This window comes from Misgurnus anguillicaudatus, chromosome 9, assembly GCF_027580225.2.
Source record: "Misgurnus anguillicaudatus chromosome 9, ASM2758022v2, whole genome shotgun sequence".
NCBI classification, from domain to species: Eukaryota; Metazoa; Chordata; class Actinopteri; order Cypriniformes; family Cobitidae; genus Misgurnus; species Misgurnus anguillicaudatus.
In genome coordinates this window covers 3,668,942-3,693,232 of record NC_073345.2, presented here as the reverse complement: position 1 = coordinate 3,693,232, position 24,291 = coordinate 3,668,942, and the positions used below count along the sequence as shown (strand labels likewise).

Here is a 24,291-nt window from a genome sequence, read left to right as displayed (position 1 = left end):
TGGATAATCCAAAAGATGCATTAGGACGTGCGTTTATGGATGTTCTAAATTCTCTCGGCATTAAACAAAACGTGTCAGGGCCCACGCATACTCGTAATCACACACTAGACTTAATTCTGTCACTCGGACTCAATATTAATGACATCGAAATATCACCCCAGAGCGATGCCGTTTCAGACCATTACCTTGTGTCATGCACAATACTTCTAGATAGGACCGCTCAGTCTACAACATGCTACAGATTAGCCAGAACAATAATTTCCACCACTAAAGATAGCTTTATTAGCACTCTTCCAGACCTGTCCCAAATGAAACATGTAGCAGATAATCGTGAAGATCTAGATTTTTTATTATAAATCTTGAACAACTTGTGATCTAGCACGTTGGATGCCGTTGGTCCCATTTGAAAAAATAGATTTAAAGAAAAACCGCCAGCTCCATGGTATGACCATCATACTGCAGCCCTTAAAAAAGTAGCTAGAAAAATGGAAAGAAACTACCGAAGCACAAAGTTAGAGGTATGGCGTTCAGCATGGAAAGAGAGTGTTCAACACTACAGACAGGCTATTAAAACTGCCAGATCTACCTATCTCAGTACGCTTATTAAAGAAAATCATAACAACCCTCGTTTTCTATTTAGCACAGTTGCGAAACTGACTAGAAACAAAGAACAAACAGAAAACAATAGTAAACTCCAACACAATAGTGACGACTTCATGAACTTCTTTACTAACAAAATTATGTTTATTAGGGAAAACATAGAAACTACGCAAGCAGCCACCACTCTACCCAATAGTACATTTTCCACTAGATTACCAAACGAACATCTTGAGTCATTTAATCCTACTACAATAGAAGAGCTCTCTAAACTAGTAACGTCATCCAAATCATCGTCCTGTATACTAGACCCCGTTCCCACAAAATTTACTAAAAGAGGTATTTCATGTAGTGGCAGACACTGTACTTAATATCTTTAACTCATCTCTAGAATTAGGATACGTTCCAACAGCTTTCAAACTAGCAGTTATAAGACCGCTCATTAAAAAGCAAAACCTTGACCAGGGAGATCTTAATAACTTTAGACCAATCTCAAATCTACCTTTTCTTTCTAAAATATTAGAAAAAGTAGTGGCAAGCCAGCTACGCACATTCGTAGAAAATAATAATACATATGAAAAGTTCCAATCAGGATTCAGGCCCCACCATAGCACAGAGACAGCGCTGCTTAGAGTTACAAATGACCTCCTATTAACATCCGATCGTGGTGAAATCTCAATCCTTATATTACTAGACCTTAGTGCAGCCTTTGACACAATAGATCACACAATCTTACTCAATAGACTAGAAAACTATGTTGGCATCAGTGGTCAGGCGTTAGCCTGGTTCAGATCGTATCTAACCAATCGATATCACTTTGTTTATGTAAATGAGGAAGAGTCATATCACTCCCCCGTTAAATACGGCATACCTCAGGGATCAGTTCTAGGCCCTATCCTATTCTCGTTATATATGTTACCTCTAGGAGACATTATCAGGAAACATAACATAAGTTTTCACTGCTATGCGGATGATACCCAGCTTTACATCTCGTCGCATCCTAGCGAAACCCACCAGTTTTCTAAGCTAACAGACTGCATTAGTGATATTAGGGACTGGATGGCACAAAACTTTCTTATGCTAAACTCCAATAAAACAGAGATACTTATTATTGAACCGAATCGCTACAAACATAATATGTCAGATTACAAGTTGCCCATAGATGGCTGCACGGTGGTGCCATCTTCCACGGTTAAGAATTTAGGCGTAATGTTCGACAGCAATCTATCTTTTGATAGTCATATCGCCAACATCTGCCGCACAGCATTCTTCCATCTTAGAAATATCTCAAAAATACGCCATATGCTGTCTGCATCAGACGCAGAAAAGCTTATACATGCTTTTATGACCTCTAGAATAGACTATTGTAACTCGTTACTCGGGGGATGCCATGCAAATCAGGTAAACAAGCTACAGCTGGTTCAAAACGCCGCCGCAAGAGTGCTTACTCGATCTAAAAAGTATGACCACATCAGTCCAATTCTGGCATCTTTACACTGGCTACCAGTTAAATATCGTATACAATTTAAAATATTACTAATCACCTACAAAGCCTTAAATGGCCTAGCGCCTTCGTATATTAAAGAACTACTATCAGAATACAATCCATCACGTAAACTGCGCTCACAAAATTCTGTTCACTTAATTATCCCTAGAATATCAAAAGTGTCTAAAGGTGGTAGATCCTTTTCCTACTTAGCCCCTAAGCTCTGGAATGATTTACCAAACAATGTTCGAGTATCAGACACAGTCGATCAATTTAAATCTAAACTTAAGACATTCTTCTTTAACAAAGCATTCACATAAAATGTCCAGTAAATGTACATTTCCCGCAGTAGTTAGTTTGTCCAGAACAAAGCACTCACATACCTCATATGGGTAATATACTTATGCCGCAATAGTTAGCCTGTCTGGAACCGAGCCGACTTGAACCACTATAATGTTTGACACTTGCATTGCATGCGAACGGCCCCTACGCTAATAGAATTCTGTTTTTCTCTCCCTGTCTCGTCCTCAACCACGAGGACCATGAGACAAACAGACCCAGTTCCGGTTGCTGTGAAGATCATTGCATCACTGATCCACTGGCTGTCCTTCAACGTGATGACCAGCCGATGCCCGACCAACGACCACCGGCTAAACCAGTTTAATTCGCTTACCCGCCTCCTATCCCTACCGTTTCTATATATATATATATATATATAAATATATATTAATTCCTCCCAAGGGTTTTTGTCCTTCTAGGACTTTTTCCCATTGGGTTTTTTTTCCTAGAGGGTTTTTAATCCCAGGGAGAGTCAGCCAACTTTGGCTTAACTTAGCACTTTACAGTATACGTTACTTTATTAATATGCTCGCTTGTACGGTTTAACCGCTTTCTCTACTTCTTATATTATCTATTGATTTTCTGTGTTCTCCTCTACATCTTCTCATGTAAAGTATAGTAGTTTTTGTTGGGTAAATTACTGATCCTATGCTGTATTAATATTATATTAGGCCTAAGGCCTGTTGTTTCTACACAAGGTCGACATAAGCGATAAAGAAGAGGACGCCATTTCAGATTAGTTATCTTTCGTTTTCTCAGTTTCCTAATTAAAAGAGACCAGGTGCTATCCTGCAACTATAGCCCGATTGTTCTCGCCACGATTAGTTTGAGAAACAAGGTCAAACAACCAATAAACAAGAGTACGTCATTTTAGATTAGAGAATTCGTCCGGCTGTACTTTGCTACATTAACAAAAAGTTGGTTATGTCAGGGAACGCCAAGGCCAATCGAAATAATAAACAGAGAACGTCACTTTAAGATTTAAGAAGTCCAGCTGTCATTTTAGATATGAAGAAGGATTCAGCTGCACATAAAACAAACAGATTAATTGTGGCAGACTGAGACCAATGAGAAGAACATACGTCATCTCAGATAAGAAGTGTTTGATCTTACTGTATAAAAATGGAGTCAGATGTTGGGAGGGCAGATGATCTTTTAGCGCCTCTATGAGGGGTATTGATTGTCTCACTTTGTTGGCTCGAGCGAATAAAGTAATTTTTGTTTGGCACCTGGAACCTTTGTCTCCTGAGTATTTTTTCTTATGAAGATTCAAGCTAAGACTTTTTGCCACAACAAAAGCTGCTTTGCAACAATTAACACTTGTGAAAAGCGCTATATAAATAAAATTGAATTGAATTGAATTGAGGATCCAAAAAGTGTTCATCGTGCACAGTGTAAAATATGCAGCAAATCTCTCGAAATTTCAAACATGGGCGAGTCGGCGCTGAAGAGTCACATGCAAGGTGAGCGTCATGTCAATGCAGTTGGCCGCACTGGATCAACATCCGTCCGAGAATATTTCACCCCCACTGTCTCAAAGCAGCAGGTAAGCATTTTGTTGTTGTTTGTGTGTGTGATCATTTTATTTGTATCCAAAATTATGTGAACGGAGCGCTGTAAATCTATATGGGGAGGCTGCAGACCTGGAGCCGGTAGATCTACGCCCCCGGCAGTTTTACGCCCCTGGCAGTTTTGCGCCCCTGTTGCTTCTCATGCGTTCAGTAGGGGGAGAGGGAAATACAACTACGATACTAGCCTATTTAAACAACCGTTTATGAGAACTATTGATTAATTTTACACATTTAAACGAAAATTGTATAAACTTACAGTGTATACTGCAGTCTGCACTACGGAAAAATCCATATAGTCCAGGTCTGGTCATCTTGGTTTTTATTATTGGAGATAAAAATAAGGATCATGGTTTAAATAATTTTGCATCATGATACGAGTGTATATTAGCGTGTTTTCCTGTGGCATTTGAAATCGATTGAACCCGGAAGCGGCGCATGATGACGTCACACTTAACTATTTATATTTATTTATAAACTGTTTTTATGTACAAGAGACTGGCTGATATGATGTTGTGATTTTATATTAAGTTACATTTAGATATTAACCATATTTAGGCCATTAGACATAAAGTACTGTAATCATATGGATCCTATGCTGTACAATTCACAATAGGTCGTCATACAGCTACAAAACATGTCCTACATAGCATTTTATGAAGACAAACACAATAACTTTTCTAAAATTCCAAGGGTCATTTAAAAGAAAGAGACAATATTGTGGTTCACAATTTTTTTTATTAACACCATGACTTGGTTATTTCTTAATGACTCCTGTAGATGACTCTCCTATGGTTTGCCACTCTTTGAATGTTTTTTTATCCTGCTATCAAAGTGCTCTCGCTCACTAATAAAAATAAATAAAGCAAAGGTTGAATAGTGTTAGAAACAATGGTTACTTATAATTAATGGCAGTATATCGCATCAATCGTTTATAAATAATAAATGTATCATTATAATACAATCAGCAACAATAACTTTAGCAGATTATTTAACATACCTCAATTCGTATCGATTCAAGAAGGTCTGCTGCTATCATACGGTCTGCTGTTTTGATATATGACTAGGCTCATATACTAATATACAGCCTCCCCCTACTGGACGCACGAGGAACAACAGGGGCGTAAAACTGTCAGGGGCGTAAAACTGTCAGGGGCGTAGATCTACCGGCTCCAGGTCTGCAGCCTCCCCCTACTCCTGTAAATGTGCACATGCAGTGTATGTTTCATTCATACTCGAAGCCAGAGGGCGCTCTCGCATAGAAATTCAAAAACGAATTCATAGAAGAAATTAACGTGAACCGCCAGAAAATCCTTAATATGGACAAGGACATCTAGTCATAGCTGTAACTAAGTTGAATTAAAAGCAGAAACATTTTGTCTTATAATTATATAATTGTTACTATATGGTTTGCATGTTTTTTAAGTCTTCAAGAAATAAAGTATATTAATGCTGAAAATATTTAAGTATGTTAATTCAATGCTAATATTAATTTATTATAGTACATAAAATATATATTTGCCCTAATCTGTGATAAAAATGAAATGGAGTCATCCAATATTCAAAAACCTATAGCTCTATGGAAAACTGATCAATGAAAGCATAATGACTAGGCTAGAGCACCTCCTAGTGGCCTAAAAAACAAACGTTTCTTTTGTACAAAACATTAATTTCACAAAGGTAATATCAATCTATCTCTCTATCAATCTGGTGGTATATTGCGTTTTGAAGGACTTGTAATTGTAGTTTGAATTAAATAAAAAATCCTTACAAAATATAAAAATAGTTTTAGTCCAAACTAGTCATTAGAATGCAATAAAATAATTACTTGAACTTCTACAACCAATACTGCATGCTTGCTAGATATCCATGATTGAATAAATTTGCCATAATTTCCTTTGTACATGTTCTTTTGCAGAACCCTCAACCTACTACATCATCAGGAGTCTTGGATCCTTGGGTACGAAACAATGATACTTGGAGGGCTGAAATTCTTTGGACTCTAAAGGGCGTTACATCGCACTACTCCAACAAAAGTGCTAAGAACAATTCTGCATTATTTCAGCTAATGTTTCCAGACAGTGTTATAGCAAAATCATTTGCTTGTGGTGAAAAGAAGACATCCTACATGGTTAATTATGGCATTGCTCCTTATGTGAAGCTGCAACTGCTGGAAAAAGTGAACACTGGTTCAGAATATGTCTTGCTGTTTGATGAATCTCTTAACAAGGAACTTCAGCTAAAGCAGATGGATGTGCACATTAGATTTTTGGATGCAGTTGCAAACAAGGTCTCCACACACTACTTGGATTCTGCCTTTATGGGGCATGGTAAGGCAGAGGACTGTCTGAAACATTTCAAGCACTTGACAGAAGAACTTAATTTGAGCAATCTTCTTCAGATTTCGATGGATGGGCCTAATGTTAACCACAAATTTTACAGGGATTTTCAAATCAGTGTGTTGGCTGAATGTACAGACAAACAACTGATTGATATTGGTACATGTTCCTTACATAGTGTGCACAATGCATTTAGAAATGCCTTCAGTGAAACAAATTGGCACATTGACCACCAGTTACTGGGATTTTATCGCCTGTTCCATGATACACCTGCACGACGGGATGATTATGTTACAATAACTGGTTGCTCATTGTTTCCAAAAAAGTTCTGCTCTCATAGGTGGGTGGAAAATGTTGAAGTAGCTTCTAGAGCACTAGAGGTGTTGCCTCATCTAAGAACATTTGTGAAAACCATTGAAGCCGACAAGAACTTTAACACTCCAAAGTGTAAAACATTCACAGTAGTGAAGGAAGCATGTGAGGATCCATTATTCCCTGCAAAGCTGCATTTCTTTGTCTATTTAGCAAAGCATGTGCAAGGCTACCTACAAAAGTATCAGACAGATAGGCCCATGATCCCATTTATGACCTCAGACTGGGCAGAGATGATCTCTGCTGTAATGAGTAGAGTACTTAAAACTAGTGTAACAGAGACAATGACAGACTCACTGAAGATGTCCAAGTATGAAATAAAAGATGAGGATGCATTAGGTCTCGCTAAAGTAGACATTGGATTTTCCACAGACAGAGCTCTCAAACAAATTGTGGGGAAAGTGAGTGAAAAAAGAATTTTGGAATTCAGAAGTGATGCAAGACGGTGCCTCCTTCTACTCTTAAGGAGACTTTTGGACAAAACCCCTATTCGCTTTAGCTTTGTGAGACAGACTTCATGCCTTAACCCCAATGCCATCGCCCAGGATCCTGATGGTTGTGAACGAAGGTTCAAAAGGCTTCTGAACCATTTAGTTGAGCTAAAAAGGTTTCCAGAAAGCAAGTGCGATGATGCTCAAATGCAGTACAAGACCTTCATTAAAGATGAAGTAGCTAGTAACATATCAAGGTACAGGGAATATGATATCCAGTCACACTCACTTGACCATTTCTTCTCAGAAACCTTACAGGGAAAAGATGATCTCAAATACCTATGGCAGGTAGTAAAAATGGTGCTGATTTTGTCACATGGTCAGGCTACTGTGGAGCGAGGATTTTCTGTCAACGCAGCCATGAGCACTGAAAATAAAAAGGAAATTAGCTATGCATCACAGAGACTTGTTTGTGATTATGTCTCAAGTGTTGGAGGAGTTAAGAAAGTTCAGATCACTCCCAGAATGATTGCCAGCTGTAAAGCAGCTCGACAAAGATATGAGGATTCTCTCATCAAGCAGAGAGAAATAAGAGCTGAGAAAACCAAATGCAGAGACCAAGAGGAGGAACGAAGAGCAAAAAAGAGGAGGCTTGAATCTGACATTGCCCACTTGGAACTAGAAATAGAAAAGGCAGCCAATGAAGCTGAGACCTCCTCCAAACCAAGAGAATGCATAATTAGATTTAATAGTTTTAGAAAGTCCCTGAAAGACAAAAAAGATGAACTTAAAAAGATTTGTTAAATTGGTTACATTCCTGCACCACTTTACCAGGGCTTTTACACAAAAGAAATACTAGTACAAAAAAATGATTGAAACTGAAACAAAACCCTGTTGAATTCTTGTAAAATTACTAGAGTTTTTCTTGCCTACTGTTATAGCTTATTTCATATATATCATTAAAATGAGAAGTTTATGAAGTCATTGTACGTGACATTTTATGCACAGAAGGTTCTATGAGTTTGTTAATATCCTCACATTTGAATTTGTCACAGTGATTGTGTACTTTGAGTTACTGTACTTAATTTGTACCATCTTGTTTTATTTTTTTATTCATGTATGCTCCTTTTCAGAGTTTAAGGAAAATAAATAATATGTTTATAAAAATACATCTCTGATTTGTAGTCCTTGAAAACCCAAAAAATGGTGCTTGATAAGTCCTTGAAAGTCCTGGAATTTCATTAGACAATATCTGTACGAACCCTGCAATCAAATGCTTCTCCATGTTTCACGGTCTAGGCGTAAAACTAGAATAGACCGAGCATTACTTTTTTTGTGGCAGCGCCTAAATTATGATGCGTAAAAAATGTATGACAATTTTGTTGTCTTGGTAATGTTGAGTTGTCATGACAAGTTCTGATGTATTGGTTTATGTCAAGTTGTCATAACAAAGACATCTCAAACAATGTCACCTTTGCATTAAAAATGACTTTCTTACTTACGTATATACTTACGTATTTTTGTCTTGTTTGCTATAGAAATGTCTAAAAATTCTTAAATGAAGATGCTTTTTCTTAATGAGCAAAATGACCCAAGAAAACAAGTCCAGTTCTTAGACAAAACACATACAACTTAACCCTTGTGCATTGTTCCAATTCACTACCCTTTCGTGTTGTTAGTGGCCACCAAATTACACGACTGCAAAAATGCATCAGATCAATTCCCCCCTTCAATTTCTTTTGCACAAATCCGCCAATCAACCTCAGTACTGATCAAAACCACCAAATGTTTACAAAAAAAAAATCATGATTTTAACTCTTTAATTGCCAAGTTCATAAGTGATGCCACTGATTTGAGGGAAAAAACACACAAAATGACTGACCCCCAATACAAAAAGTGATTGTGGACTGGATTTTTTCACCTTTGGGCATGCCAAAGATTAGTAAAAACATTGGCTTTGATGCTTTTTAGTTTTTGTGCAGCATCAGATTTTATTTTTTCATTTATGGTTTGTGGCTACAGTATTTTTGCCCCATTGACTTCCATTATAACAACATTTGTTGATTGAAGAGCCATGACACCTTATTATCATGCATTTTTGATTCTTTGTGGTTTTTCTTTTGCAACGAGATAAAATTTGTCATTTTTACTGTTGAAAAGGTAAAAGAAAATCCAGTCCACAATCACTTTTTATATTGAAAATCTGTCATTTTGTGTGTTCTTTTTCCCAAATCAGTGACACCACTTATGAACTTGGCAATTAAAGAGTTAAAATCATGAAATTGTTGTAAACATTTGGTAGTTTTGAGGTTGATTAACAGATTTATGCAAAAAAAGAAGAAAAAAATCATCTGATACATTTTAATACAGTTTAATTTAGTGGCCATTTTTGGCCACTGAGAACAGGAAAGGGTAGTCAATTTGCTCACGGTATATTGTTAAGGTTTTGAAAAGTTTCAAAAAATTTTCTTAAAATATGTGTAAATATAAGATTTGTCACCAAAAATCATTCAATTTGCGGAAACATAGAGAAAGTTGTGGCCAAGTTAAGACTAAAAAAATAACAAAAATGGCCCCAACAACTGGGTTAAGTAGATTTGTGCTTAAAACAAGCAAAAATAGATATTTTATTAAAAAATGATATTTATTGGCAGATATTTTTGCTCATTTTAAGCACAAATCTACTTAAATTGTATATTTGTTGTCTAAAACTAGACTTATTTTCTTAGGTAATTTTGCTCATCAAGAAAAAGCATCTTTATTTAAGAATTTTTAGATATTTCTACTGAAAACAAGACAAAAATACTAAGTAAGAAAGTCTTTTTGCATTGTGACATAATTGAACAAATGATACTTAATGAGTTGTCATATAAGTGCAAAAAAATTCTTCATGTTCATGAAACATGTCATGTCAGTCTTATGAACACCCCTTCAAGTAGTGTTACAAAAAATTTAAAGGAACAGTATGTAAGAAATGTATATCAATTAATCATAAAATGGCCCTGATATGTCACTAGACATTAAGAAATCATTTTCATTTCAAATACTTATATCACTCACAACAGTGGTGTGGCCAGGATTTGCAGCCCTCAACTGATCTTTATGTTGTCATGTTGTGTATTGGCCACCAGTGTGAGATTGCAGTACCAGTTTTGGCCACAATCCTACATACTGTTCCTTTAACAAATGTGTTGTGAGTGTACTACACTGTCTTATTGTGAGGCGTGTGTTCACTGTCCAGTTATCATACTGGATATAAGCTTTTTGCATTTCAAATCCAACTTTAGTGCCAAATAAAATATTTCAGTAGTCTAATATAGTTACTGGATCAAGAAACACATTTAAAATTACAGTTGCGTTGTTAAAATACTGTGAATAAGTGTGTATTGTATTGTCTTATACAGTATTGCTGAGATGTACGTCACACATTTTGACAAACAAACAAAGCTGCATAGCGTGCAGTACACATGAGAGTGATAAACAATCCTTAAAGAAACAGATTTTACAAAATATTTTAATAAAACTAAAGAATGATTATTGTTACAACAAAAGCAAAGACAAATGAAAATGAGCAGATGAAATATCTTGGCATGTATTTCTTGGGACAGTTGATGTTTGATACACACAACACGTACGCCCTCAGTCTCGGTACAAGAGTTTGAGAACAGACCTGAGAGATACAAAATGACCGCTAGACACAGAAACATGTGAAAAAAAACCATGATGCACATACTTCATTTCATGTATGACAGGCACAACACATTAACTCGGATCTACACAGCAAAAGCTATAAAATGGCACTTGAATAAAGCGAATGGCAAAGGAATGCTTTTTTTTCTTATTTTCTTTTTACATAAAAACAAAAGTTTACTGATGTTCATATTTATAAAAGATTACGTTTTACAACACTTATTTAATCATAAAAGAATGTTTATGAGAACTGACCAAGTTTACGCTGATGTAAAAATATTGTAATAAGACTTTTCCTCACAGTCCAATGATGTCATCCTAAACTTTACCACCAATCGGCAACACGGAGAGCTGACGGCTTATATTTAACCTCAAACCAATAGAAAAACAATGAGTGTTTCACCATAGAGTAATTATTTTAACCAATCAGATTGGATGATTAGGTTTAGGGTCAGTTGACCTATTATTTCCCTCTGATTTGAGGGGTTAGATAAAGTTATTTTCTCCATGCTGACAACAAACATAAAATGCATTGTTTTTCTTTTGATTTAACGGTAGATTGTGACCCATCATGATGACGTTCATCCATTAGAAGATCCAGTGCCACGAGTTCTTGAACGACGAGACTGCACCCCATCTGACCCATGTGTTTTTATTGAAATTCAGTGTCAGTCTGAACGTCATTGTGTCTGATGTCTCGTGCTCTCTGTTTTAACTCTGTTGAAGTCGAGCGAGTGTCTGGTTGGGTGGGAGGGCCGTTTGTCGTTCGGTGGGCGGGGACTGCTGACTGGGGAGGCGGGGCACGAGGAGGAGCGGTGGGGAGGAGAGGCGGGGTTTGGCAGGTGATAGACAGGTGAAGGAGGGGAGTCTATAGCACTTCCATCGGAAGAATGGGGGCTGGCGCAGCGTCCTCTCTGAAGGTAGCGAATGCACTTCTTTTTCCTCCTAGGAACAGTCAAGAGAGTTATCTGTGAATAAAGCGTGAATGCGAAACGTCACAAATGTGTTCACAACAATGACAGAAAATAACATAACAGAAGTAACAAAATAAACTCAGACGGGTGATCAAGCTTCTATCATCCTATAGGGTTTCATTAGCAACAATGATGGGCTGACTGTACATTATCTCAGAAATAAATACATCTGAGTTGATGAAATAGTCAACATGCAATTACAGATATCGAGTAACAGTTTTACTAGCAGAAATATAAGAATTAGGGCTGTCAAAAGATTAATCGTGATTAATCGCATCATATATGTGTGTAAACTGTATATAATAACCTTGTAAAGATAAATGCACACACATGCATGTATATATTTAAGAAATGTTTACATGTGTATATATATACATTTGTATATTTATGTATAATTTATGTTATATATAAATATAACTTTTTTTCTTAAAATTATGCATGTGTGCATATTATATATATATATATATATATATATATATATATATATATATATATATATATATATATATATATATATATATATATATATATATATATATATATATATATATATATATATATATATATATATATATATATATATATATATATATATATATATATATATATAATTATTATACACAGTTAACACACATATATGATGTAAGCAAAAACCATTATTCTGCTATAGATTAATCATGATTAATCGTTATGTATCCCATATGTGTGTGTACTGTGTGTAAATATTATGTATATATAAATACACACACATTCATGTATATATTTAAGAAATGTTTACATGTGTATATACATTTGTATATTTATGTATAATTTATATTATATATAACTACTTAATATATAATATGTATTTTTTATTAAAATTATACATGTGTGCATATTTATATATACATAATTATTATACACAGTTTACACACATATATGTAAACAAAGACTCTTATTCTGCTATAGATTAATCGCGATTAATCGTTATGCATCCCATATGTGTGTGTACTGTGTGTAAATATTATGTATATATAAATACACACACATTCATGTATATATTTAAGAAATATTTGCATTTATATACTGTATATAGATTAAATATAAAAATAATTATACACAGTACACACACATATGTTATGTAAACACAAACTTAGATGCGATTAATCGCGATTAATCTTTTGACAGCCCTAATAAAAATAGTTTGTGTGCTTTATTAGACATTTTCTGGTGCCGTTCAATAGTTTTGTGTAAGGAACAGACAGAAATCCACAGAAGGATAAAGTGTTTGACTCTTTTATGGGTGTGTGTGGATCTGTAAAAGGCTTGAATAACCTTCATTGTACAGAAAACATCTGCTTGAGGATCATTTGTGTTTTATGCAAAAAAATGTGAAAAGTTGTAAATTTGTTAGACGCTATCTTATACGCATTTTACGAGGTGACCAAATTCATACATTATTTCCTTTTGCCCCGTGACATTGGGAAAAGGGGCAGAGTTTCGTTATTGTTTTTATGCTAATCTTATGTTTCACTTCATATGAATCAATACTCATTAGCAAACTCGTAAAATACAGACAAATTTTTGTGAGATAATGACCGAATTGTTCATGTTTTGAAGCTTAAAGGGATAGTTCACCCCCAAAAAAATATTTTGTCATCATTTTCTCAACCTCATGTTGTTCGTAACCTGTATGAATAATTTTTTTCTGATGAACACGAATAAATATGTAAGGAATAATTGACGACGGGCCATTGAATTATAAGTAAATAATGCACACCCAAGGTGACGAGAAGCGGAGTGCCGTTACACCGCGGGTGTGCATTATTTTCATTATAGTCAATTATTCCTCTTATACCACAGTTACCACAAACATTGCTCTGGTGCCTATTTTTAAGACATTTGACAAGTTAGGTGTGCGGTTATCAGAAAATAATGCATACCCACATAACATTTCTCAACCAATCAGAATACAGCATTCAACAGACCCGTGGTATAAATTTGAATAATGGTTACCATAAGCTGTGTGCTTACCATCATTTATCAACATATCTTTTGTATTCATCAGAAAAAATAAATTCATACAGTTTTAAAACAACATGAGGATGAGAAAATGATGACAGAACTATCCATTTAATTCCAAACATTAACCTAAATATGATCAGGCACATCCTAGTCTCTCATAAACATTGCTTATATTGTTTCATCTGTGGTGTTTGTTATGTGGATTTATTTCTATGATGTTCGTGTTAGTGATAGCGTGAGTTCCTCACACGAATCTCTCTGAGATAAGCGTCAGTATCAGTAACTGAGACCTGTTTATAGTGCTGATCTTGAAACAGAGAGTCGTCCTGACCGCAGTGTGTTAGACAGACACTATAGGTGTGAATGGCATCAGTTATAACAGGGCAAAACCACACATGCTTTGTAGTTTGATCACCTCTGTCAAGTGAAAGTCATATGCGACCGGGATTCTTCCTCAATACGCCATTTAAAGTCCTACGCTAAACGTTATGAATGTTTTTAAGCTGATCCAGACTTTGAATGTCTACTGACAACAGATAAAAGACAAGACGCAATGAAAACGATACACCACACTTAATTTTCTTACTTTTAAAAGGGAAGAGACACAAAACAAAATCATCTCTCGCCTGAGATCATTTGTTCATGTACACCTGTCATCACAATAGTGCTTCTACAGTCACTTATTGCTGTAACATCATTTACATGTTTTTCATTTGACATTTTTGTTACTTTGGTGCAACACAACATTTTAGTTCATTGGTCATCACTGAATGGCCAAAAGATAAAAGAAACCCAGTTAAGAATCACTGTTAGTGAAGTGATTTAAATGAATTGTTGTTCTCTAAATATGCATCAATGTAAAGATTCAAGTCTATGAGTTTTGTCCACTGAAGGTCAAGAGTGTTAATAGTGCATCAGTATAGCATTGCTGTTAAGAGACTCATGCAGAGCACTGACAGACAGACAGACAAAGAGAGAGAGAGAGAGAGAGAGAGAGAGAGAGAGAGAGAGAGACAGGGACAGTGGTACACACCTGCACGGGCCGCACCAGTCCGTCTGTTGGTTGAGGCCAAAGCGAGCGCGACATTTCTTTGGTGAGCCGGGGTCTGAGCGAAAGGCAACATGCGTGCAGACGGAGAAATAAAGCAAGCAGCGGCGGTAGAGATCAAGCCAGGAGAGAGAAAGAGAATAAAGAGCAGTCATAGAGGTTAACCCTTCATAGATCAAGAGAAACTGACAATCAACATCAACTCTGATGTCTGTAAAAACAGAAGTTTAAAAACAATGTTTTCAATACAGAAGACTGATGTTAGTTGGGTCAGAGGTTTCTGCTAAACTGATTTGTTATGATGAGTGGATTATATTTGATATGTGAGTGGTGTGGTTTCATGTACCTGTACTGGAGTCCTGCTTATCTCGTTTTCTTCTCTTCTTTTTACCCTGTACTCATCAGATAAGAGACAGATGTTAATACAACTCAACTTGATCAATATATCAGCTCAAAGATTTGAGTTTTCATTAATCAAAAGAAACACAATTTCAACCAAACAGTCACCGTAGTGAGATTCGGAGTGTTTCATGTAAATGTATTTACAAATATGTCGTGTTTTTTAAATGATTAATAATGATATTTATTATTTTATTTAAATGCATTAATGGAGCAATAAAAATAATAATCATCTGCACTCTTACAGCGATGCCATACAAGAAACATTTCTTTCATGACTTTTTTAACCTTTTTGTTAAAAAGAACCTTATTTAAAACAAAGTTTTTTTTTCAGATGTTTAGGTTCTTTTATTGCATCATTGTATTATATACATGTATTGTGTATATATAGTAGTCAACATTTGAAGTGGATCAAAAACATTCATCAAATTTGTCCTATAACAAGAACGGGTATTGGATATTGGTTTTAAGAAAACTTTAGAAAAGGTTTTGATCCACTTAAAATGTTGGCTATGTATGTATGTATGTATGTATGTATGTATGTATATATATATATATATATGTGTATGTGTATATGTATATGTGTATATATGTATGTGTATATATGTATATGTATATGTGTATATATATATATATATATATATATATATATATATATATATATATATATATATATATATATATATATATATATATATATATATATATATATATATATATATATATATATATATATATATATATATATATATATATATATATATATATATATATATATATAGTACACAAATGCATAACACAAATGCCTAACCCTAACTTTGTAAATTATGTTGGTGACTAAAAGCATCCTAAATAAACCAAAACTCTGTTATATTTTATTATTTGAAGTGCAGTCACCCTTTGCCTAGAAATTGTTGAACCATATGCGTGTCATTTTTTTAAGAAGCTTCTTAAATTTTCAATTTAGGATACATTTTAAAGAGTATAGAAGGAGTTCATATTTAATCTGGGCTCTTATTGGCTGCTTTTTCTTCAATATTCAGTGTAAGTCATCTATTTCAAAAATAATATTTTAAAATAAAATTGTAGTTTTCTAATAACAAAAATTTATCTGTTTGGCACGGGTATATTATTGTCTACCAAAGTAATTTTAAGCATTTAACCATACACCTTCAGCTTAAATGATTTTTAAGATCACAGTTAACATTTTAGTCAAGTGTGTCCAAACTTTTGGCCTGTACTGTATGTTTATGTGTGTACATATATGAGGATGAGAGAATGACCACATAAACATCACATTCAGTATTCATAATGTCATAATATACCTGGAATAGTTCATATATCATCCAGGCCTAGTGTTAAATATAGAGTTTATTTATCAGTTCATATTATCTGTGTGGATTATAACTGTGTTTTCTATTAATAACAATAATGTAGATTATGATTATGAATGCAGGGGAAATTTACATTATTGACATCAATCTGTACAAGATACATTCATTTAATTCTAACCTCTGGTGAAGATCACTGTGATCAATACTCACACTACAAATAAATCTGGTTTATAGTGATAAATGATATCATTTTTATCTTCAACAGATAAAGGTGGGGTGCATGATTTTTGAAAAAATTTGGAAAAGGGAGTCAAGCAGAGTACCAAAACAGTAAGCGGTGTGTCTACTAACCGACATCGTTGTCTTGGTTGCGTGTGTGTGGGGCGGGTCTATCAAATGACGGTCCAGATTCTATTGGGGTAGAGGTGTGTTTGTTTAAGTGATTTCATGTAAACATTGGCTTTCAGAGATCATGCACCCCGCCTTTAAACATACAGCCCTGATTCTCATGTGTTTCGGGTATAAAATGAGAAGTAAGAGAGAAAAATGAGACGATAATGAGAAATCACTTACATAGTTGTCTCGAGCAGACCAGCTGGGATAAAGCTGCATGTGAAGCTGTCGCTCTTTACGGGCCAATTCATAGTATTTAGCCTGTTCCTCACGGGTCAAAGCGTGCCACTGTTTAAACACACACACACACGATCATCCGTTCTGTGTTCAAGCTTTATATCCTCAGTAACAACCATTAGCAGTTGAGCTGATATATACAGTGTATATAAAATATATATGTTCTGTAAGTGATGTAATGTAAAGTTGTGATTTACCCGTCTGCCCAGGATCTGATTGATAGCAGCACTTTCCTTCAGTGTGCATTCAGCGATGACTTTAGCTCTCATCTCTTTCATATATAACATGAAGGCATTCAGAGGTTTCTTTATTACCGGCTTCTTCGGCTCTTTCTCACGCTTTGACTCTCCGTGATGCTTTCTGAACAACAAACAATTCAAATCATATTATTTATAATCCTAATGCATTCATTTCTGCAGTTATTAATGGACACATGGTTTCCCTACGTTGATAAAACGCTCACAATAAAGATGAATTCTACTCAATTCTCCAGATCGAACTTAATTCTAAGCTACGTCTTATTATGGGATTTTTAAGATGCAAAATAAATTGTGGTGTCACCAGAGTGCGTAAGTGATGTTTTAGCTCAAAATACCATATAGATCATTTATGGTAGCACTTTATTTTACAGTACATGCACCTACCCTGTACATATCCGGCAAACAAGCTGTACTCACCGACAAATGTGTGATACGTACCTCTAATGCACTGTGAGGCAAACTCAACCATTGACTATCATACGCATTAACTACTGGGTACATTCACTAGTACACACTAATTGTGTATATATAATTGCAAGTACAGTAGTGTTAGATATTAGTTATCATATATGTACACTATAAATACTTGTAAGTACAGTAATGTTTCTCGTTAGATACAGTATGCCTACACTATAAGTATTATCCAGTACTTATCTAGAGTTACATAATAACTACTAAGTATGTACCACTGGTAAGTACAGTAATGATACCAATGAATTACCATGTAGATACCTAAAAGTAAGTACCATACACTTGTCGGCAAGTACAACCCACCCACCAGACATGTACAAGGTAAGCACAAGTACTGTAAAATAAAGCGCCACCTAATTTATTATAGCATTTTAAAATTGCCACTTTGTAGGTCGAACAAAAATGATGCGTTTTTGGGTGTGTCCTTTAAAATGCAATGAGTTGATGAAATGCAAACACTGATCACCATAATGGAGATTTGTTGAAATTGAAACTCAATTGTGCTGTCAATTATATATCTCTCTCTCTGCACTAAATTGCAGTGTCGTGTTTGGATAAGGGGTGGTATTATTATAATTTAACTAAGGTTTTTTTTTCACATTTTCTAGGTTGATAGAAGCACTGGGGACCCAAGTATAGCACTTAAACATGGAAAAATCTGATTTTCATGATATGACCCCTTTAAGTTTCTCCTAAAATATCTACAGTATACATAAGATAGTAGAAAGACATTTATATGAGTTGAGATCTGTTGTGAAGCTCTGGAGGAGACACACATGAAAGATTACTTATCATGAGAAACACGTGATCATCAAAACTCTCACTGCTATCATTAAGAGATTAAAGAAATCTCCTTTTAACCTTCCAGTATTTGATAAACTTACTGATACAGGTTCCTTTCGTAATGGTCGTGCTCCTGTTTGCCTGAAGAGGGCACAATAGCAGGATGAGGGATCCCTGTAGGGTGCATGCCAGGCTGAAGCATCAGGGAATGAGAAAACCTACAGACAGACACAGACAGAGTTATGTGTTATTACATTTATCTTCTTATGCTGCTATTAAAAGGGAACTCGTGACACGTTAACTAAATCAAATGGTCAAATCAGTTTCATTAAATAAAACTACAACTATCATGCTCTTGAAAACAGTGTTGAGTTCCCTTTTAATAGCAGTTAACGTGTGAGTGTGTGAGATGAACAGCAGGTGGCGCTCTATCTGCACTGCTAAAGCATCACAAACACAAAGCTGCTGCAATATTTAACACCGCACGCATTCAAGCAAACAAATACAGCATCATAGTCCAGCAAACATCCTTTGAGATCTTGAATGGAGGAAATCTTCTTAAATGCTCGTATGGTAAAGCTCGACACGCGCTCATCATATCCAGAAGAGATGAGGACGAGACTTTGATGAGGATTAGTGCTCCTCTATGGGATCTGATTCCAACAAAACCCAACCGACTGAAGATTTCTGCTCTTCACATGAAAACCAAACAAAAGATGTGCGTTGACATTCAAAATCATTTCCACAGATGGACTTATTACACCGTTACGGAGATTTGTTCATTTAATTCGGGTGTTGGGTTACAGAGGAAGGATTTGATGTTGACGGGCGTCTTCAGATCCCAGCCCTGGCCTTCAGCATACTAAAACATGTCCATGTGATTTACGATCAGCTTTAATGGGCAGGTAAAACTAAATATAAAACAATCCTCACTATATACACTCTATACATCACTGATATATGTTTTGTGTTGCATCATGTATAATGAAGAGCATTGACTGCAAAAAGCGAATGGTGTAACATTAAAGAGAAAGTGGCAGACATACGGCAGAAGCGCTGGGTCGAGAGGTTTAAAGCCATGTGCTCGGTCATTGATGATCTGATATACTGTACCTGGGATACGAGGAGCTGCTCTGAAGACTGGAGGAGAAAGACTGACGAAAGCCACAGGACGGCAGAGGATAAACAGGCTGATTGGGCCTGCGGATCAGTGTGAGAATAGAGACCCTAAAGACTCAAACCAAAGCCTTCATACGGGCCACGGCCTTTTCAATCAATCACCCAACAACAGGTCAAGTAAGGAAGGCAGATCGAATCTTATCCATGCTAACCTTTCAAGCCCATCAAGCTTTAATAACGTGTCAAGGTCTTTATTTCATCCTCGGACAGTTTAATGTACACAGACCTTCGTGAAGCTCCCTGATGAAAAACCTTCATGAGCAGCTCAACAGTGTGTGAATTAAATCAGATCTGAACATTTCTTCACATCATATGAAGACAATGACAGGACTTTCACACCACTTTCAGTAGTTTGGATGTGGCTAGATGATGTGATAACTGTAATGTAAGTCTATCTATAGAATTTATATCAACGTGTAACACCACTGCTTCACAGACATAAGACAGACTCATGCATGTACATTTTTTTTAAATAGATATAAATATACTACTCAGTCTCACAAGGTTTCGTGATATAGTCACTAGGGCTGGGTATCGATTCAGATGTTCCAGATCGATTCGATTTCGATTCACAAGCTATCAAATCGCTTCAATTCCGATTCTCGGTTAGATTTTTATACTCATTACTCGATTCAACTCAATGAATTTAGATTTAATACAAATACTATATTTATAAAAAAGAACAGTGAACTTACATTTACAAGTGGGTAATTAATAAAAATAAATCAATAGCCACAAACCTGTTTATTAAACTCTTTTATTCTAGGTACACTTGGGTACATTAAAACAGAACCCATCTCTAATTTTCAAATGCATACAATTATGTTAAATACAAAACAATTTTGATGCAAAAATTATGGTGAAAAAAGTCAGAACAGTCGCATTCCTTGATCAAACAGGATCAGGTTATTTCATAAAATAAAATAAAAATCGATTCATGGCCTTTGAGAATCGATTTTGAACCGACCACGTTAAAAAACAACGATTAATCGGAAAATTGATTTTTTTTTGCCCAGCCCTAAGTCACGTAATTTTTTGATTCTTTTTTCGTTTATTATCACAAATTTCCGTGTTTTTTCGTGATTCGCACAACGAATTACCGGTTTCGTGTGACCACCACGCACTGGCCACTCAACTGCTTTCTCCCACCCTCAAACAATTGACACTTCGGTTTAGGGTTAGATTTGGTGCTTGCATTAGAAAGTCACTTTTTACATTGGTTTATACAATTTTTTCTGATGTATTTTTTGTATTTGTCGCCTGGCGTTAGGGTTAGAGTTGGGTTTGGGTAGGGATGTCATTTTATGTAAATATAACCATAAACCGAAGCGACAATGGTAAGAAAATAGGACAAAACAGCTGAGCAACCAACACGTGATAATCACACGAAAACAGGAATTCGCCACACGATCACGAAAAAAATGGGAAATTCGTGATAATATCACGAAAAAAGAATAAAACATTTACGGGACTATATAACGAAATTTCGTGAGACTGGACTGAAATATATACAGTACTGTGCAAAAGTCTTAGGCCACCACCACCAGACTTGTTATTTTAGAAGTTTTAATGTCCATCCATATCTATTTTTCAATCTTTTTTATTAAGATACAAACAGAAAATACAAAAAAACACTTTTTTTTTAATTTTCAGAACTAAATGTCTTCTTTAGGCATCGTCGATGTTTAGTGTGACCTCTCTAAGCATCTTTTACAGCGTTTTTGAGCAGAATGAAGTAAAAAGACACATTTTTGTTAAAAATTAGAAATTAGGATTTAATTTTTTTAGGTTTAAGAGATCCTGCAGTTTCCTGCTATTGCTCAAGTGAGGGGTGAGTTTACCTTAAATACTTGACACATCAGTTTACATGTCTATACAGTTGTTAATACTTGATACACATTTCCTGTATTTTCTGGATGTATTTTAATAAAAAGACTGAGAAATAATTATACATGATCACCAAAACATTGCAAAAACAACAAATCTAATTCTGGCATGGTGGCCGAAGACTTTTGCACAGTACTGTATGTATGTGAATTCTCACAGGCTCAGATCAACACAATAACTACATACAGGTGACAATAACAACCAGACACAATACTTTTATTTTTCTTGATCTATTGTTTAATTATTTCAAATGTGTCTTAGCTTAAAAGTGCTGATATTTTCTTTGCTTTGATATTTTGTGATGCAATGACATTTAGATGACATCACGGTCGCTCAGTATGGTACTATAGTAAAGTATTGATGATCTGTGTCTCTTACCAGTTCATGGAGGGAGTGATCTGACCCTGAGGCAATGAGTAGAAACTAGAGATGTCCTGAGACTGAGCTCTGTGAACACCTGCAGGACAAACAACAGTCACAACACCATTATTAACATCTTCACAACCTCTTATTACACACTGACCTTCTGTTCCCACACACACACGCACACACACACGCACACATCATTTAGTTCACATGTAGACAACTGTTTAAAACCTTGACCGATCAGTTTAGGTCAGCACATAAACGTCTTCTGTTGTAAACACTGAACAACTACATCAACATTTATTCATATCATCTCTGTCACCTGTGATGAGATATATATCAGTATGAAGATGCTCAGATGTTCAAGATTCAAGATGGCTTTATTGGCATGGTAAAAAAGGATCATTACATTGCCAAAGCATAGAAACACTAAACACTTTACGAAAGAAATACATGTTAAAAAAAGAAGAAAAATAAAGGTATAGGTTATATCTGTACTCTAAGAAAAGATGTGTTCATTTTAACACATTGTTTTGTGTTATCCTATTTAACACATTATGTGTTATTTTAACAACACAAAGTGTGTTTTTCCAAAAATAACACAGAGATGTGTTAAGTTAAAAACAACACATTAGATGTGTTGTCCTTAACTTAACACATCTCTGTGTTATTTTATCACATTTGTTATAAGAGTGTACAGTGGGTACAGAAAGTATTCTGACCCCTCTAAATGTTTCACTTTTTGTTTCATTTGCTAAAATCAAAAAAGTTAATTTTATTTCTCATTGATGTACACTCGGCGCGCCATCTTGACAGAAAGAAGAGACATGTAGAAATTTTTGCAAATTTATTGGGGAGGATAAACTGGGATATCGCATGGTCGTGGGTATTCGGACCCTTTGCTGTGACACTCACATTCTGATCCTCCTTGAGACGCTTCTTCTCCTTCATTGGAGTCCAGCTGTGTTTGATTAAACTGATTGGACTTGGTTGGGAAGGGCACACGCCTGTCTATAGAGGGTGTGCACATGACGTCACCATCGGCGAGAGGGACTGCGGTTACGCCCACTGAGTGGCAAAAGACAGAGCGGCAGCATTTGAGTACAGCGTGACATCAACGAAAACACGGTGAAAACGCGTCGAAATGAGAAAAAGCTGTTGTGCGATATACTGTACTAACAGATTAACAAGAATTGGGAGCTATCGTTTTACAGACTGACAAAAACACAGAAAGTAGAAGTAAATTGATTGTCATTCCAACGTCCACAGACCACAGGTGGGTTGATAAGTTGCTAGGCTCAAGTATTTCAAGTATTTGTTCTTTATCAGTGTTTTTCTTTGGAAAACATACATTCCAAATTATATTATCATAATTTTTATTCTATTACATTTCATAAATAATACGTTTTTGTTTTACATTTAATATTTAAGTACATTAAAGTACTTTTACTCAAGTAAAAGTACACAATTTTAATGTAAATATGTATTAAATAAATTTTAATATGCAATATTAAAGAATACACAGTGTGATTATATGCTTTAAAATGTAGTGAAGTAACATTTTCTCCCAATACAAACATCCTAATAAAGCACAGATGCTTGGAAAATGTAACTAATGTCACTAAGTATTGTCCACCTCTGCTATCAAGTCCAACTAAATTCAATTTAAGCTGATAATAGTCAGTTTTACTGGCATCTTCGCAGCAGCCGCTATAAAAAACAGCCATTTTGTTGCACGTTTTGCCACTCAACCAGGCGAGCTCTTGCGTGGTCACGTGGAAAAGTGACGTCAATGCATACCCTTTATATAAGACCCCAGTTAAAAAATTTGTACACTTCTATAAGTGTACTGTACTACTTGTGCTTTGTTTTCGCACACTATTTTTGTACTAGATATACTAAAAATTCATCTTTAGTACTTCTTAAGACGTTCTTATGATCATCTAAGTGTACTAAGTGCTATTTTGAGACACCATAAATATGAACTAAAATGTGCTAAAAATGTATTTAGGTACCACTTGTGGTAGACTTGAACCCATCTTTGTATGAAGGTTGGGTTCAAGTTTGGTACAAGTGTTAACTAAATTCATTTTTTAATACAGAGATAGTATGTTAAAAGTGCATTTTGGTTCAT

General features: G+C 35.4%; 1 protein-coding gene across 13 annotated transcripts in view; it reads right to left on the bottom strand.

Moving 5' to 3' along the window:
* Nucleotides 1-10,628: 10,628 nt before the first annotated feature.
* The window catches only part of tcf7 (transcription factor 7), a 48,764-nt gene continuing 35,101 nt past the window's right edge, over nt 10,629-24,291 (bottom strand). Inside the window, exons 5-13 of one of the 13 annotated variants that reach the window (XM_055180165.2) lie at nt 22,170-22,248; nt 19,839-19,925; nt 18,827-18,943; nt 17,409-17,571; nt 17,155-17,262; nt 16,933-16,992; nt 15,195-15,240; nt 14,834-14,906; nt 10,629-11,767 (exon numbers count right to left, since the gene is read on the bottom strand). In XM_055180165.2, the coding sequence (XP_055036140.1) occupies nt 11,503-11,767; nt 14,834-14,906; nt 15,195-15,240; nt 16,933-16,992; nt 17,155-17,262; nt 17,409-17,571; nt 18,827-18,943; nt 19,839-19,925; nt 22,170-22,248 (998 nt within the window). In that variant the 3' untranslated portion in view covers nt 10,629-11,502. Of the gene's footprint in view, nt 11,791-14,833; nt 14,907-15,194; nt 15,241-16,932; nt 16,993-17,154; nt 17,263-17,408; nt 17,572-18,826; nt 18,944-19,838; nt 19,926-22,169; nt 22,249-24,291 lie in introns of all 13 variants that reach the window. The other 12 variants (XM_055180169.2, XM_055180167.2, XM_055180166.2 and 9 more) reach the window with 12 other exon arrangements.